We start from the raw sequence: 17,070 nt of genomic DNA on the forward strand, positions 1-17,070 counted from the left end.
AGTAGAATCGAACACCACACCTCTTACTGCAACAATTGCTAAGCAAACCACTGAGCTATGTTGATTATTCGTTAAACATTCACATGTAATGGTATGTATACATATATTTATAATTTAAAACATATAAAAACTAATCCCCGCGTACACTCCGCTTAATCCCCGATTTTTCGGTAACTCGCTAGGTCCAGGATTGCCGCCCGACTAGCGCCTAGCGTAGTTTCTAACAGGGGATATAATGAACTATCCAATAATCCAAACGTCAAAAATGTTGGGACTATATATCTACATAGAAACTTGTGTGTCTATATATGTGTAAACATAAATATTAAACTCAAGATAATATATGTTTTAGGGTGGGTTTAAAAGAAACGCATGATCTGATAGAACATTAAGGAAGAAAAATAAAGAAAGTGGATGTGGGTCAAAAGTGTGGGTGCGTTTTTGGTAACAAAGAGAAATGAGAAATGAGAAATGAGAGAGGGCAACAAATCCAAATGGTCATCTAATCACCCTCCAGCAATTTCATTTCCACACACAACCTTTGGGTCTACACAAAGTTATTGTCTTTTGATTTTCTTTTTCTTGATGAAAATGGCAGAGTATTTGAGCAATTTGGCAATCTTATTGGCTTGGGGTCGTCTCTTAAATATATCAGAAATATATTTCACTAGTTGTAGTCCAAGTCTTGTTTTGTTTTTTTTTTAATCTTTCTTTGGTGATGTTTATCAAATGTATATTGTGAAAATTTGGATTTTCCGAATGTTATTTTTATTGTTATTAACGGGCTTTTTTATATTAATGACTGAGCCGACAAAGAGAAAAAGAAAAAGATGGTAACAATTCAAGAAAGGAACGTAAAATGTTTTGGTCAAAGAATCTTTTTCAATAAGACATCAATTCTGAATCTCTTTTGTCATGTCCAATAATGTAACCAATCGTTTGTTACAGAAAAATATAACAAGAATAATGTAACCAATCATATCAAGCTTTATAAGTTTAATTGAATATCATATCAATGAACTTTTAATAAAAGAATGTTAATTACTGAATTTAGAAATATATCAAACTAACTTTCACATATATGTGATATTTTCTTCCTTTTGATTGAGGACATGTTAATAATAATATTATCAAACCAGGTTTAAATATATATAACATGTTAAAAAGTGTAAATCTCCAGAGAAAAAATTATCTTTCATGGATACTAAACTAAGAAGATTATGTTCCCATGCTAAGTATATGTTTCCACCTGCATCAGAGACTTCTTCTGTAGAAGAGCACATAAGCAGCACCTGACAGACTTCAGATCATCCTCATTTATATGTGATATATGACTGTCATCAAAAGAATTTTTAACGTTAAAACTCTCAAACTAAGTATTTAATGAAAAAATCCTCAAACTAACGTTATTTAATGAATTAAATCATACCAGGTCATAATTATCATTTCTACCGGTAAATCTTTAATTTAGAGGTTTCTACATTAAGTAAACATAGTTGAGGGGTTTTACCATTAAAAATATTTTTTAAAAAATCAAAATTTTATAATATTATTTAAAAATTAGTAACTTTTTTTTGACAACATAAGCGAGAACTAAGTAACTGGACCGCGCGATTCAGAAAGCCAAACCGAAAGTATTGAATCGACATATAACATAGCTGAATGAGAACTGCACGCACCACTTGCAAGCTTGTCCGCCATAGTATTTTGTGCTCTTGGAATATGTCTGATCTGGAAGTTAGGGAAGAAAGTCTTACTGCGTCTAAATTCTTTATATAATTTTTGTTATATTTTCTCGTTTTTTACATTTTTAATTTATATATATATATAATGTTGATTTTAAAACACATCAAACTCATATATTTACAAAAAAAAATTAAAAATGCTAATTTTGAAAATTTAAGTTACTAATTTTTAGATAATATTATAAAATTGATTTTTTATTTATTTTTAATGGTAAAACCCCTCAACTATGTTTACTTAATGTAGAAACCTCTCAACTAAAGATTTACCGGTAGTATTGGTAATTATGACCTGTTAGGATTTACTTCATTAAATAAAATTAGTTTGGAAGCTTTTACGTTAAATACTTAGTTTGAGGTTTTTTACCCAAAACAAACATAGTTGAGGGGTTTTAACGTTAAAAATCCTCATCAAAACTATACCACCTATTCTCCTCCAAAAGCTGCAGACAAAATCAAAACCAAAGTAAGAACCTCAGAAGCAGAGGAACATAATCAAACCATTTGGAGAACTATAAAGCTGACCTTGATATGTGGGGTGTAGTGTCCGCTTCGCATACCACCGTAATGGTTGGTCAAAGCATAGAGCTCATAGAGTTGTGGTTGAGAGAGATTTTTGTTGGCTACATACTTTGTCAAATCCAAGTCATGAATTGGAAAGTTCACGAATGTTTCCAACTTGTGCTTCATGGATCTGCTGTATGAGAATCTCTAATGATCTAAACCTTGTTGCTTATATCTAAATATCTAATCATAGAAGATCAAGACAGTAACTCTGATAAAGATAACCTTAAAGCCAAGCAACAAGTGGAGAATAGCGAGCGTGGAACACCTCTTGAGTGATGAGATAAAACGTATCACCCTCTTTGCTCTGTTAGACTCAGCAGCAATAGCAATGTCTCTTATGCAAACTCGCTCCTCCTCGGGAGATAGCGTGGAAGCAGGGCCGGCGGCCCTTGGGCCAAGCAAAAGAAGCAATTGCTTCCAGCCGACATATTTATCATTAGAATTCGGTCACATTTTTTTCCAAAAGTTGCATTAGTCTAGTGGTATAACATTAAGTTCTATGTCTAGATGAAAGGCAAACCCGGTTTAGATTCTCATTAGTTGCCAATTTTTTTTTTTTTGCTTCTAGTCACCTAAACTCTAGGATCGGCTCTGCGTGGAAGTTAGCTAATAGGTGAACACCTCTTTCGCTAGAAGGCTTGGTATCTTAGATTAGTATATTTTTAACATATTTTTTTATTTTCTTTTACAACAATTATGAATTAATTATTTCTCTGAGGAAAAAGGTAATACAGTAAAACCTCTATAAATTAATAATGTTGGAACTACACCGAAACTATAATTTTTTTATTAATTTATAGAGATATTAATTTATCGATATACTAATTGAACCAAAAACTCAATTTGAGACTATAAAATTATATTATTTTATAGAAATTTTTAGTGTATATAATTAATTTATAGAGTATTAATTTAAAGAAATTATACTGTAATTAACTTTCATTCGAAGTAATTAACACTTTAGGAAAGAAACATTTTATTTGATTTATCATCGATGCGTTAAAATGACTAGGCCACCGTATATTAGTTACTAATCTGAAAATATTTCATGATAATAAATAAATAAATATACTATTCTTGATTAGTATTTCTTTAATTTAAACGGACATGGAAACTCAGCTCATCTCTGACAAAAACAAAGGAAACAAATCTCTCCGTTGAGCTCAGGTAAGAGTACAACTCACATGTATCTGTTTCTTCTAGGCTTCCTTCTGCTTCTTGCTCTAGATGTCATTCTTATGTACTCCTTCTCACTACCTTTTCGATTTAGCTTCTATCGATATATATGTTCCATCTTTGTACAATTCAAGACACTGATATGTTTCTTCGTGTATAGTTTTAAAGCTCTGAGGTAAGATGAAAGAGAAGGGACATTACGTGCCTCCTTCTTACACTCCGTTAATTAAGTCAGAGGATGCTGATGCAGAAGTATCCACCACACCGAATCTAGAAGGTGCTGATTCTGGAGGCACAAAGGGTGATCCCATACAGTGGTCGTCTGGTATATGCGCTTGCTTTGACGACACACAGAGCTGTATGCTACTACTCTCTGTCCTCCAAACCTTGATTTTACTACAAGAACCAAACTTACTGCGGTTTGTTTACGGATGCACAGGTTTTATAGGTTTGTTCTGTCCATGTTATGTCTTTGCCAAAAACGCAGAGTTCTTGGGGTCTGGAACATTTGCAGGACCCTGCTTAACCCATTGCATTTCGTGGTCGTTAGTCAACACCATCTACTGCTTTGCAACCAGTGGCTTATTACTAAGTCTACCTGGATGCTTTGTGTCATGTTATACTTACGGTTACCGCAGATCGCTAAGAGCCAAGTACAATCTAGAGGTAGAATGTGGTTCAGATAGAGATAGTAAACATGTGCAGACATCATATCTTTGTTAGTTACTAACGTTTCTTTGATGCAGGAGGCTCCTTGTGGTGACTTTGCAACACACTTCTTCTGTCACTTGTGCGCCATTTGCCAAGAGTACAGAGAGATCCGAGAACGTGGCTCGAGTTCTCCCGACACGAAGATGGCTATTACCGATGCCCCTTTGCCTCAAACCATGGAATCAGCTAACTGATCACTTTAGTCTCGTTAGATGGAGATACATGTTTCTTGTCATCTAATGTATTTGAGAAGTTTGATGAGTAAAGTATAACTTTCTAGGTTCTATATAAGTTTATGAGAAGTATATAAGAAAAAGCTACAGAACTCGATTCTACATCTGGAAACAAAAACGGTAATAGCTACGGATACTACTTGATTCCATAGAGCAGGCAGCTTGTTTATTCTTCTACATACACAGCTGATGGATAGAAGAAGTCTTTAAGTGGTCACAAGATGAGGAGCTCCTGATCGAGGTAGGACACAAGAGTAGGTAACATACTTTGCACTGTCCACAAGCACGACAACAAAAACTCGGGACAGTGATTTTGGTCCACCAATCATCCCATCGATATCTCCATCACCACCTTCTCTAGGATCAACGAGCACTGACACAACCATTGATGAAGCGGGCTTGATTTCTTTGCTAGAGCTGTTTCTTTGGTGCTCTTTGGTGAAGTTGAAGTCTGATCCCGGGAGTGGAATGGGGAGGCCACGAAGGGTTCTTCTGTTCTTTCTCCTGTGCGTGTCTGTGGCGTTCTTACTGTGTTCAGCAGAGACGTTGGCTGCTGGAGATGCAGGTATGATGGCTCCGGAGGTTGATGAGACATCGAACTGAAACACTTCAGTGCACATCCCTGAGCTAAACATTGGCCCTGCAATTGAGTCATATAACAAAAAAACAGATTACTTTAGTCACTTGATCTTGTTACTCACTAGTACTTTTACTATCTAGCATCTAAATGGATTACGTTATGCATCTACTCTTAACCAGAGATTAACTGAAGGTTGTTTGAGTGTCAAGAACAAAGATATGATAAGGACTAGTATGCCTAAAATGTGTCTTCCTACATAATCAAGGGAAGGGAACAGAGAGTAGAATCAGAAACCCATCATTACCTGCAACACCTTCACGAAACCATTGCTGCATTTCACCATTAGCTGCTTTCGTTTTGATCTGATCTTTCAGAGTATCAGCAGCGCCAGAGGATAAAGCTCTCTGCTTTTGAGCCCTGGATCTATAGAGATGCTTAGCCATATCCTCGACCTTCCCCACCTCAGGCAGAGGCAGTGCAGGGTGATAATCTTTAGTAACCACCGCCGGGTCAGCAGCTTTCCTCTCACTCGATTCAGAAGCCTTACGTGAAGCCACCGCTTTCTCACTAGCCAATATAGAATTAATAATCAAATTCCCATCAATCTTCACAAGCTTGTCATTCCTCGGAACAAAGAGCGATGCAACCAGAGGCTCGCTACCGTTCCCAGGAGGTGCAGATATATTAGAAACCCCAGAACCAGCACAACTACTACGAGATGTATCCAAAACCCTATTCCTATGCTGCTGGCTATAAATCTGATCAGTAACGTAATTAGACCTATAGTTCCCATAAAAAGCACCACTAATCCCACCGTAATTAACGTTCACAACTGGAGCCAAAGCACCAAACAAAAACAGACAAAACACAAGGCCCAAAACACTAATACTCGCAACCTTCTTGGTTTTGGTCTCACTCTTCTTACTCTTCCCCTTGGACGATCCCATAGGATTCTGAGGCTTCAACCTAGGAATAGGAATCAAAGGCACTTGAGACCCCTGCTGCTTCATCATATAAGGAGGACAAGGCATCCACGGGTAAGCCATTGGCGCCATCGGAGGATACATTCCCATCGGAGGCGGAGGACACATCCCACTCCCACCTAGCTGCTGCCTTAAAGTCGCATTCTCAGCCATGAAAAACGATATCTTCCCGTTGAGGTCGGTGATAGTGGAATGCATATGCCTAACCTTCTCCTCAAGCTCCTCAACGTAATGCTTCTTCCTCTGCCTCGAAAGCTGCGCGCTTTCTCGGTTTCTAACGAGCCTCGCCTTCTTCTTCTCGTCTTCTTCGCCTGTGACGGCGCTCTCCTCTCCCGATCTCCTGTACTTACTGTTTCTCGACTCGTCGCTCATATCCTCCTCGATCTCCTCCTTCTTCCTCTTGGTCACAGACGTCGTCGTCGCCTCCACCTTCACCTTCTGATCCACCACGGTAGTGCCTTCGGAGACGTCGGAGCCGCAATTACCCGACCCCTGAGACGACAACGGAGTAGCGCTCTTACTCTTATCGGCGTCTTTGGGGAGGCAATCGCCGGAGCCTTCCGACTCCGGCGTGAAATCTCCGAACTGCTCTTGGTTACCGGGGATGAGGAACGTCTCGTTCTCGGCGGGAAGGTAGACATCCTCCATGCCGTCGAAAGTGAGCTCGAAATCGCCGTCGATCGGGAACCCTAGATCGGACATTAGCTCGCCGATCGGGGTCTGATGGTGAAATTGGTCGTCGAAGGGAGGGATTGAGAACGAATCGGAGGAGGGCGGCGGCGGCTCCTCGGTGATTGATTGAGACATTTAGGGTTTAGGGTTTGTGAATTGGGGATTTGGAGACGGAGAGATTTATGCGGTGAGAGTTCACGGGAAGAGGACGGGGGTTTAAAGAACAAAAGGATGAAGCTTTTTGTTTTCTCTTCAGTCTCCCGCGCGTGGCTCACGCTCCGGAATCGCACTCGCTTAGCTAGCTACTAGTGGTGATGGATGGAAACAGTATCCACATTACATCTCGTTCTATATATATATATATACTAGGTGTTAAATTATATTTAAAATAAAATTTATTAAAAGTTAGCTACTAGTGGTGATAAATTTTTTAAAAGTTAAATTATATTTAAAATAAAATTTATTAATATTATATATTTTATTATTTTTGACTAATATTTAATATAAAGTTGATTATTTAAGCATAAAATTAAGAAAATAATAATTTTGTTTATTTTAAATTACATTTAATAGTATATATGTAATATATTTAAAATTCGAATCTTAGATAAAATTTTTATCTATTTATTTTGGTTAAATCTATAAAATCAACTTGTATAAAATTACTAAAAATCATATAAAAATTGTATAGTTATTAAAAAATTATAACTAAACAATATTTATAAAATTTGTAGATATCTAAAAGAAACTAATGAAATTACGATTAACAATTTATTAATTTTTTTAAAAAGATGTAGAAAATTTTGAAAATATTAGTGATACAAATTGTATAATTATAAAAAAACAATTAAATAATGTATTTTAAAATTTATAATGCATATTTCAATATATTTATTTTAGTGATGATTTATGAATTATTACCATATTTTAAGAAGTTTAACAAAAATATAAATCAACATTAAATGTAATGTATTAGTTATTGTCATATTCTATAAAATGTACAAAAAATATATGTCAGTAATAAATGTGATTCTCCTTGTCATATTAACTATAAGCCATGTCATCAATCTTGTTAGCCATGTCATCATTTTTTTTGTAAAAATGGTTGTAGATAGGACATGTGGCAAATATAGTCTAGGGGATACTAGGGGGCACGCGGTATATTATTTCATTGTTGTTAAGTACATAATATTTTGGATAAACTAATTATGTGATTTTTTTTTATTTGTTAAGAGAATTATTTGGTGTTTTTGTTGTTTTATGTTGTAGTAGGTGATAGCTTAATATATTATGTATTTGTTTTTTCAATAATATGTTGTTGTGTGCATAATATCAGTTGTTAGTGGTGAAATGAGTCACTAATGATAATGAATTTCAATAACTTGCTTTTATGAATTTATTGATTCTGTGATTAATGGTTTCGACTTCAAAATTGTATTCTTTTTTATATATTTTGGAACATTATTCTTTTACGATGTTTTGTGCCCTCTCCCCATATTTTGACCGCGAGTCGTCATCATTTATGTATTTTGTTTATCTTTCTGGTGTGCGGTGCTTCTCACTATCTCCAAAAAAGACTCACTTTCGTGCTCTTATTCTTCTTCACCTTCTTCTCCTGTGAGATTATCTGATATTTTTTGTAAATCGGGTTTATGAGTTCCCATTTGTGCGGTTGTTTCTCACGCGTTGTAGGCTGTTCCAATCAATATTGGCACTCCTATTCTTCCTTAGATTTTGGCTTATGTTAGAAGCTGCATCCCCTTGGTTTGGGACAAAGTTTAGTCGTCTTTGATGTTGTCTTCCCCGTCGTTGGTTTGCCGTCAATAGTCCATGCTCGTCTTGGTTTTCAAGATCTGATTTTTGGTGATCTAACATTTATGCTCTCTTTCATAACTCGAGGACAGTTCCATGGTTTGCTGATTTTGTTTCGCCTCCCCTTCCTTCATATCCCTTTCACTATGTTTGCCAATCCAAGTTTGGATAGTGATTTTCTATGTGTATGTTGTGTTGGCTTAAATGGTTGTTTTTGGTGTTAAGCTAAGGCTTTGGTTTCTCGGTGATTACCTTTCATTTTCCCTCTCTCAGTTTGTTTCTCTTGTTCCCCTCCTTCCCTTGGTATAGGTGTGTGAAGTTAGTTTCTTAGAGTTTTGGTCTCTTATATCCGTTGGTAGAGACACCTTGTATATGCTTGTTAAGTTTATGAGATAGTTCTTACCTCTTGGCTGGTGGTTGTGCTTCCGCTGATTTAGGCATGTGTCTTCCTGTTTCTTGTGACTTTAACCTTCCGGTGGTTATTCTTCCTCTGGCATGCTTTAATTGTTCGAAAGTTTGAAGCTCATGTAATTACTCTCTTTTGTTTAATCCAAGAAAAACCGAATGAATATCTATAACTTTGCGTTAGTGTTTGATCGCGTTCCTTTGTGTTCGGGGATTGCTTTGTCTCAGATTTTATCTTTATAACATTCTCGAACCTCTGCTTGTTATGGCCAAGATACTCTATGGTAAGGTGAGATAAATTAGTTTTCGTTCTTGATCTCCTTTCAGCTTCAGACCTTTATTGAGTTAGCGTTATTATGGCATTTTCAGTTTTTTTTTTTTGTGATTGTGGAGGTTTTAGGTTTAAATTATGTGTCTTCTCTAGTTCTTTTTTCTTAGTTTGGTTATTTTATAATTTTTAATAGTAAAATAAAAATATAATTTGTAAATAAAATATTATAAAATAGTTAAAAATAATAAAAATTTATGTTATTTTTAGTTGTGAATAAATTAAATATTTATATTATTTTATGTATTTTTTATTCATCTTGCATTTTAATGACCAAATAAATAGATTATTAAACTTTATTTGATGATGGTTAGTGTAAGAAGGATTAGATAATACACCATTAGAAAATGTTGAGTTAAATTGCAGTAATCTAAATGAAAAAGGACCTAAATGTAAAAAGAAAAAAATATGATGACATATGTCATCAAACCCCTTTTCTACATGTCAAAAGATGTGAAAAAAGTCTATTTTATATATATTGATAACAAAAGATAAATCACTTTTACTAGCTAATAACTTTTGTGTGATGTGATAGTTAGATTTTCTAATTGTTTTTTTTGTTATTTTTATTAAATGCTACACAAGTGAATTGATGAATTTAATTGATTTAGAGAACAAAGGGCAGATTTCATTTATTGAGTTTTATAATGTGATTCAATGCAAATACAAAATATATGGAAAGTAATTTAAGTAGGTAATTACTACACTTCAAGAATTTTACATAAAATTCATTTTGCTATTTTCTGAAATAGAAGCACTTTATAGTAGATATGAGATTTGCTTCAATGTATTTTTTAAAAACAACAATTTCCAAATATAGAGTAAAAAAATTGGGAATGATATTCATTCTTCTATGAATAAAAAAATTTAAAAAAATTACTTAAAAGGAAGAAATAGAAATGAATTTGCATAAATTTGTTTTTTGGTGTAAATGTTAAGATAATTTGCATAATTTCACTTCTAAATGTTATTATAAATGTAAATATATAGGTAAATTAGAGATGCTTTTACAACACCTATCAAAAGTCGGATGGATATTAGATTTGAGACGAGAAATAATGTCTCTTCAGCATATGTTATAAGTTTAGAACACATATACAAAGTCAAATGGGAGTAATTTTGAGAGACGACAAAGGAGGCCTATAAGCTCTTGGCCATACGTGCATAAATGAGCTAGATGATCCAATAGCAGAGCATATGCATTGGTTTGACGTTTTTCTTGGAAGTAGTTCATCAGTTCGGTAGCAATACTTGTAGCGTTGACTTTGGGTTTCTATCTTTGAAACAGAACACCCCCAAATGAATAGCGTTACATATGTATTCACTTTAGAAGTGTTTATAATATTTAGATCTTTCGTGCATTTATCTTGATTGATTTCTTTATATATTTTATGATTGTATGTTTGTAACGGTTACAACTGGGTGTTTTAATTGTTTTTGAGCTTTACGCTCTTGAAAAGAACAAGAAAACGTTTTATACAAACTAGACTGAAAAGAAGAGCAAAATGAGAAACGCGAGTACGAAACAAGCGATAGAGGAAGAGCGTGGTGGGGGTGCTAAGTGACTGTCCACATGATATACACGTTCACTGCATTTTGTTGGAGTGAAGTAAGGGTTTTGTTTCTGCCTCTCTCTCTCTCTCGAAACTTCCCTCTCTTTATGAATCAGAAAAACTTTAAAATAATGCTTCACGTTCTAAATTCCAAGTGTGTATTGTTTTTGAGTATCTTATCCGTCACGTATGTCTCCTTTACATTTCTAAAGCTAATCTTCATAGCTAATGAATGAAGAACAAGTTTTAATTATTTTCTTTGCTAGAGGTTGAAAGTGTTATCAAAAGAAGGAAAACATAGTTTGAAAAGAAAGGGAAAGTGTGCGAGAAACACACAATGCCTAAATAGTTTATCAAATCAATAAACTAAAAAAAAAAGGGATCAGCTTTAAAAGGAAGGATTAAGATTAGAGTAATTTGTACGGTCTGATCAGATCAATGATAATGATTTGTTTTTCACATTTTTAAAGTCTTCTTATCGTCATCTCTACAACAACCCAATTGGCAAACCATACAAATACGATATAAGAATATTTCACTGACATTACTTAATTATATATCCTCTAGGAAACTTCTTGGCAAATCACTCACATTATGTGAAGCTACAGCTCGAGATGGTTAATGCCACTAAGACAGATATTATTCTATATCAATGTTCGATGGGCCGGTTCACTGTGGACATAGCCGGTCTTGGACTAAAACTTATGGAACTGGTGTTTTAGGCGCCATAAGTTATTATTAATTCATATGATTTCAGTTTCTAATTAAGATTGTAGTGTAGTGCTTAAATCTGATCTTTTATTAATTGTCATATAGATACTTTGTTCGAATTACTCCAACTTGCATAATTTTTTTGGGGCTTTAGGTGGTAGGCCTGGATCTGGATCCGGTTGAATACCTTGTAAAACACGGAAGATAGAGAGCAATTACATTCGAGTAACATTTTGGAGGCCTAAAACCGTATGATAAAAATGTAGCTATCTTTCAAACGGGAAGATTTGTACAATACTATATAGCTTTGGACATATCTAGTTTCCATAAATAGAAGTCATGGAAACCTTTAAAAAGATGTGTGTCTTATGGTAGATATAGAACTTGTATTTTTGAATTAGTTCTGTTGTAACGATTCTTCTTCTAAAACTATTCATTGGAGGATGAAGTGTAGTCATAGCAGAGATGAAAATCAAGTTTTGATCAATGGTAACATTGATAGGCAGAGAAGAACCATATGCCCATATACCCAGGGAGAGCTTTCAAGCATTCCGCATTGCAATTCTCGAAGACAGAGAGAAAGGTCAGTATGACCTTGACTATGACCGCACAAGCTATGAAAGGCATGTAAAACATCCATCCATGACCCATCAAGATTGATTAGGGATACCAAAGAATGATTATGAGTTAAAAAATTTCTTGTATATTTTAAAACCTTGATACCATGTATGAAAAAAAAAACATGAAGAAAATGATGCATTTGTACATGTTCATGGAGATTATTTAATTTATCAGATGGACGAAGATATTAAAAGTAAAAAAAAACACTTGATTCTAGTGAATACAAATGATGATAACATCATACAAACAAGAGTTAAATCATCATTTGCTTAAAAATATACACGAACAATACATTATTAAAACCTGACGAAAAATGCAGATTACAAAGATGATCCCCACATACCTTAAAACTTTATTAATCTCATAAGAAATTTGAGTTAAATAATTCAAATCTCATTTAATTTCCAGCAGGAAAGAGCTTAAGAACCTTCCTACCACCATCTCCATTACCATACTCCGAATCTTCATACCTCAAATTACGAACCACATGGTTCTGCTGTGTTACCACATGTTTCCCTAAATAAGGATTCATCAACGGTGACGGCATCAAGTACTCATGGCTCAATAAATGCGCCGGAACCGGCGAGCTCGCGAAGAGCCGGTCAGTAGCCGAGTCCGAGACGATGACGTGTCCTCCGGAGACTCCGTTACCGTTCCCGCCTTGCATTCTCCTGAGGTAGAGACGGTATTTCTGGAGATGACTCGCAACGTTCTCTCTCGTTAACCCTTCAACGCTCATCAGCTGCATTATCGTCTTAGGAACTGCGTTCTTGATCCCTAAGTGACCAACCGCGTCCACGAAACGCTTGTGCAGCTGCGGCGTCCATACTAAACGCGGCCGTTTCAGCGTCCTCGCTGGCTCGTCTCCTCCTCCTCCTCCTCCTCCTGAGCCGAGATCAGTCGATGAGTCTCCGCCGAAGTCAGTATTCATCATAGTTGGAGATGGAGTGGCGGCGGGTTGGAGCTTCTGGTGGTACATGGCGGCGGTTCTCTTCGGCGAGGAGTGAATATTGTTGTGGCTTCCTATTTGGAAAGCAAGAGCTAGGTGAGGAGTGATTAAGGTTTGAGAGATAGGTATGAGCTCTTCCGGCGAAGGAAGCTCCTCCTCACATCTGATGAGCCAGTTTGGAGTTTCCTCTCTCATTTGAACGGTGTTCTTGCGACGGTGACAGTTGCTGGATGTGACGGCGGATGAGAGAGAGGTTCGAGGTGGATCTTAGCTGAAGAAGAACAAAGTAGTTAATTGCGATTTTTTTACTAAATATATATAGACCGAGAGAGAGTGTGATTGGCTGATTTCTTTTCTCTTGAATAATGTGTTAATAGAGTTATGGAACTGGAATAGATTATTCGTTTTTATAAAAAAATATAAGTACAAATAAGAACAAGAAAAGTTGAATTATATTGTTAAGCATATATACCTGTCATTGTCATATATGGTTCGGTTCATGGCGTCCAAATTGCCAGATTTGTGTTCATGTTTGCCTCAAGTTCTTTTATTTTTTTATTTACATTTGTAATCGTGACCAAGTTGTGATTATTCTTATTCGAAAGAACTCGTATAAGATAAGGTGTGGAGTATTAAATTCATGTGATCTCTTCGTTGTTAATCTATTCTATTAAAGATTAGATCGCATAAAAATGCGCCAATAGTTGAGCCGACATCATTTTAATAAAAGTTATCCTAAGTCATATCTTCTTATTATATAAACGAGACTACGAGAGCGGCGCCATAGAAGCTCACGATAGAAAGAAGAAATCTATATTCCAATCTTGATAACCATAACCCGAATCTTTCGCTAAATTTTAAGAAGAAGAATTAATTATTAATAAGGATCAGAGGAAGAAAAGCATAAAATTAATTTCCTTAAATGTGATGAAAAAATAAAGAGGAGAGAAAACAGAAGATGACAAAAACAGTAGGGTTTGCTTTTTGTTTGGTTCGGATCTGTCACTGTCTTATGTGTTTCGGAGTTATGGTCCGAAAGATTCTTTGTTTTCTGCGTGACACGTGTCTTTTCACGCGTCATGTTGTGCGTGGGTTTTTAAAGAAACAGCAACCTGTCGTACAATTGGTCTGTCGTACGCATGAGATTCCACACTAGCGGCGTGGATTAGGTTAGCTAACTTTTAAAACTATTATTACTAAATTAACTTCCATTTAGTGGGTTTAACCATGCGTATGCTATATAGCTTTTTCATGACTATCAATCTATAAGTATTTCTTTTGAATTTGTTACTCTGTAATGTCTTTGCAAATGTATATTCAACCTTAGTTTTTTTTTTATAAAAGAAAGGGTTAAACCCGGATCTATTAAAGACACAGACCTAACCCCCGGGTGGAGGTACAGCCCACAGATAGACCTTTCCTGGGCATTCAAATGAGCCGAAAGCATAGCTCATATCCGTGTGTGGCCAGTGGGAATCGAACCCGGGACCGTATCGGGGCCGAAGCTCCCTCAAGTACCACTAGGCTAACCCCGCTGGTTATTCAACCTTAGTTACTTGTTAATATGTGATAGAAGAAAAGTTAATGATATATTTATACAATTTAGACCAAAAGAAAAGTTTAGTGATATTGGAATCAACATGTCATTCTATAAATAAACTATTAGATACAGTGTAACAAAAAGGTATGGGTAGATAGTGGGACTTGTGCTGCAATCTGCATTAATAAATAAATCAAATACTAGCTTTTTAGGTATAAACTATGCATTAGAGTAGTGTGAATGATTAATATTCCAATTTTAGGTTCGGCGTGTAATGTAAAAATAAGGATGCTAATTCTGAGACAACGAAATTCTACAATTTTATCTGATTCAAAAAGTTAGGTAGAGTTCTGTTTAACTTAAAAGACTTCTTACAGCTAACCTTAATTTTGTTTTCGCCTGAGCTTAGCTGAAAGATAAAAGAAATTTAATCGAGTTTTTCTACTAAAAATTAAGGATGTATATTATTGAAACCAAGTGTGAATCCAAAATAAAAGTATATCAAATCCACTCGAAAATTTGAGTTAATTCACTTTCTCAGAACTAAACATTCGAACATGGATTCATGAACTCTTCAAATACAAAATGATTTGGATTATTTCTATTATACCGTTTATGGAATATATTATCCTAATCGATCCAATTTATCATATGTTGGGGTTTGCGCCCAAAACCACATTCGATTAAGATCTTTAAACTAAACATTTCTCCCTAATAAAAAAGTGTCTAAAACGCCATTTTGAGTGAAAGTTAGTGTAGAACCCGAAATTCACCAGTGGTAGACCATTCGGTTATTTGGGTAAAATCAAAAACCTATCCAACTATATGAAACATATGAAGTATCTTCGGCCGCCGACGTTAGATGTATTTAAGTAATCTAGTGGCCAACCCTCCAGCACCATCGTGTATACTAAAGAAAATTGAGACAAAAAAAAAGGAATCTCTTGCGAAGTCACTAGGACAAGAAGTGAAACCAGACAAAAGTTGTCCCCTTGATTTCATTTGCACCTGTTTATTTTGGACTTTAAAAGTGCCATAATTAAAAGGCCAGAGAAGCACAGGATATGCTGTTTTGTTCAATATCATTTACTGGAAAATCATTGTAACTTTTATTTTTCAAAACCAAAAACAGCAACTTACGACGGTTTTAAATTCTTAAAAGAATTGAGAGAAGGAGAATGATTTAAAGCAGAGAATCTTTTCTTTCTTTATTGAGGGTGATAACAAGTTAATTCATGAACCATGTGATGGCCATATCCCCCCTATGTGTAGGTATCCTTTAGGTTGATTGATACCTACCTACCATTCAATCAAATAGGATAAAAACACGGTAATGATATTTTTTTATTAGGCATGCATATGATTTCCTATATGTTTAATTAATTAGCGAATTGACGTTAATATAAAAAGTTCGTTCTGATGGAAAATAAATTTAACGAATTATGTTTACAACTAGAGACGTATGTTTACACCAAAAAGAAAACTAGAGACGTATGTACAACTGTCAACAGACTCACCAATTATTAGCTCAACTGAACTTGGCGTTGAAATATCAAGTTCATGTATATCAATTTTGATAATTGTAGTGTTAACGGCGATATGTAACAAACATTTTTGTTTACATAGAGAAATACTAAGCTCGGATAAATTTAAATTCGACATCATCATCTAACTCGGTTGAAATAACTGTATGCAAAAGAAGTTATTCAGTCAATTATATTTTGAGATTATTCGGTGATAAACTTGTTACAAACACATGGTCAGTTGCATTGGCGATTCCAAATATTACTAGATAACAAATTTTTTTCCCCATCGTGATGTAATGGAAGGCTTCCACCCAAAATATCACTCACATTCAAAATATTAAGTAAGAAATTATCATAATTAGAAAGCTCTCTCACCCACGTCCTAGTCATTACCGACACCGTCCTTACTCATCTAGATGATGCTTCTCCAGCGGTCAGGGAGAGGCTGCTTTGATGCTTTCTCTTTTTCCTTTTAATACTTTTTGACTTCTTCTCTATTTGTTTTGTAGTGATTGTCCGTGACAATGAAGATCAAAAATTAAGTTCTTAGGAAGCTGCAAGAACAAAAATGTCCAAGCTTAGATGTTCGGATTTGGTGTTTCTTCCTCAGGGATTTTCTTGGTTTGCTAAGACATTTTTTCGTCCCTATATTATATATCTGCTAAATTATCTCAAAAACCATTGTCGTAAAATATAAAATGGTACAAAATTTAATATTTTACAAAAGAAAAAAAGATTTCAACTAATGCACTATCAAAATCATGTGAGAGAGCTATATTACTGCGTAGCCTCGGGCTTTCATTTTTCTTTTTTGAATTAAAGCCCAATTTCAAAAGTAAGACATTCACGAGCTAGTTACTACCCCCAAGCAGGTTCTTTTGTGAAATCCATATACTGCTTTATTCCTTTAATTTTGTCAACCACCTAGATTTTGTTAGGAACGATCAAGAAAGTAGAGAAA

The 17,070-nt window shown here is 35.2% G+C and overlaps 3 protein-coding genes and 1 long non-coding RNA gene across 4 annotated transcripts; 1 reads left to right on the top strand and 3 right to left on the bottom strand.

Moving 5' to 3' along the window:
- Positions 1-2,139: 2,139 nt before the first annotated feature.
- Positions 2,140-2,687, bottom strand: LOC106341477. The gene is made up of 3 exons (XR_001269653.1): positions 2,532-2,687; positions 2,268-2,436; positions 2,140-2,185 (listed from the first exon to the last, which is right to left on the bottom strand). It is a non-coding gene; the product is annotated as an uncharacterized LOC106341477 (long non-coding RNA).
- Positions 2,688-3,399: 712 nt separating this feature from the next.
- LOC106342585 (protein PLANT CADMIUM RESISTANCE 10-like) lies at positions 3,400-4,415 on the top strand. The gene is made up of 4 exons (XM_013781559.1): positions 3,400-3,476; positions 3,646-3,843; positions 3,925-4,151; positions 4,232-4,415. Exons 2-4 carry the CDS (start codon positions 3,666-3,668, stop codon positions 4,388-4,390), a joined length of 564 nt encoding a protein of 187 aa, XP_013637013.1. The 5' UTR covers positions 3,400-3,476; positions 3,646-3,665; the 3' UTR covers positions 4,391-4,415.
- A 34-nt stretch (positions 4,416-4,449) lies between these two features.
- Positions 4,450-6,978, bottom strand: LOC106342584 (bZIP transcription factor 17-like). The gene is made up of 2 exons (XM_013781558.1): positions 5,314-6,978; positions 4,450-5,069 (listed from the first exon to the last, which is right to left on the bottom strand). Exons 1-2 carry the CDS (start codon positions 6,797-6,799, stop codon positions 4,636-4,638), a joined length of 1,920 nt encoding a protein of 639 aa, XP_013637012.1. The 5' UTR covers positions 6,800-6,978; the 3' UTR covers positions 4,450-4,635.
- A 5,316-nt stretch (positions 6,979-12,294) lies between these two features.
- LOC106340248 (transcription factor PCL1) lies at positions 12,295-13,404 on the bottom strand. The gene has a single exon (XM_013779129.1). The coding sequence runs from the start codon at positions 13,236-13,238 to the stop codon at positions 12,492-12,494; it is 747 nt and encodes a 248-aa protein (XP_013634583.1). The 5' UTR covers positions 13,239-13,404; the 3' UTR covers positions 12,295-12,491.
- Positions 13,405-17,070: the final 3,666 nt, after the last annotated feature.

Source organism: Brassica oleracea, chromosome C4 (assembly GCF_000695525.1).
Source record: "Brassica oleracea var. oleracea cultivar TO1000 chromosome C4, BOL, whole genome shotgun sequence".
NCBI lineage: Eukaryota > Viridiplantae > Streptophyta > Magnoliopsida > Brassicales > Brassicaceae > Brassica > Brassica oleracea.

What these genes read in the sequence shown, in the direction of transcription:
- LOC106342585 (XM_013781559.1), top strand. Translation starts at nt 3,666, where the DNA reads ATGAAAGAGAAGGGACATTACGTGCCTCCTTCTTACACTCCGTTAATT. An exon ending in CTTTGACGACACACAGAGCT is followed by an intron (nt 3,844 to 3,924) that starts GTATGCTACTAC and finishes ACGGATGCACAG; the next exon opens with GTTTTATAGGTTTGTTCTGT. An exon ending in GAGCCAAGTACAATCTAGAG is followed by an intron (nt 4,152 to 4,231) that starts GTAGAATGTGGT and finishes TCTTTGATGCAG; the next exon opens with GAGGCTCCTTGTGGTGACTT.
- LOC106342584 (XM_013781558.1), bottom strand. Translation starts at nt 6,799, where the DNA reads ATGTCTCAATCAATCACCGAGGAGCCGCCGCCGCCCTCCTCCGATTCG. An exon ending in GTTTCGTGAAGGTGTTGCAG is followed by an intron (nt 5,070 to 5,313) that starts GTAATGATGGGT and finishes ACTCAATTGCAG; the next exon opens with GGCCAATGTTTAGCTCAGGG.
- LOC106340248 (XM_013779129.1), bottom strand. Translation starts at nt 13,238, where the DNA reads ATGAGAGAGGAAACTCCAAACTGGCTCATCAGATGTGAGGAGGAGCTT.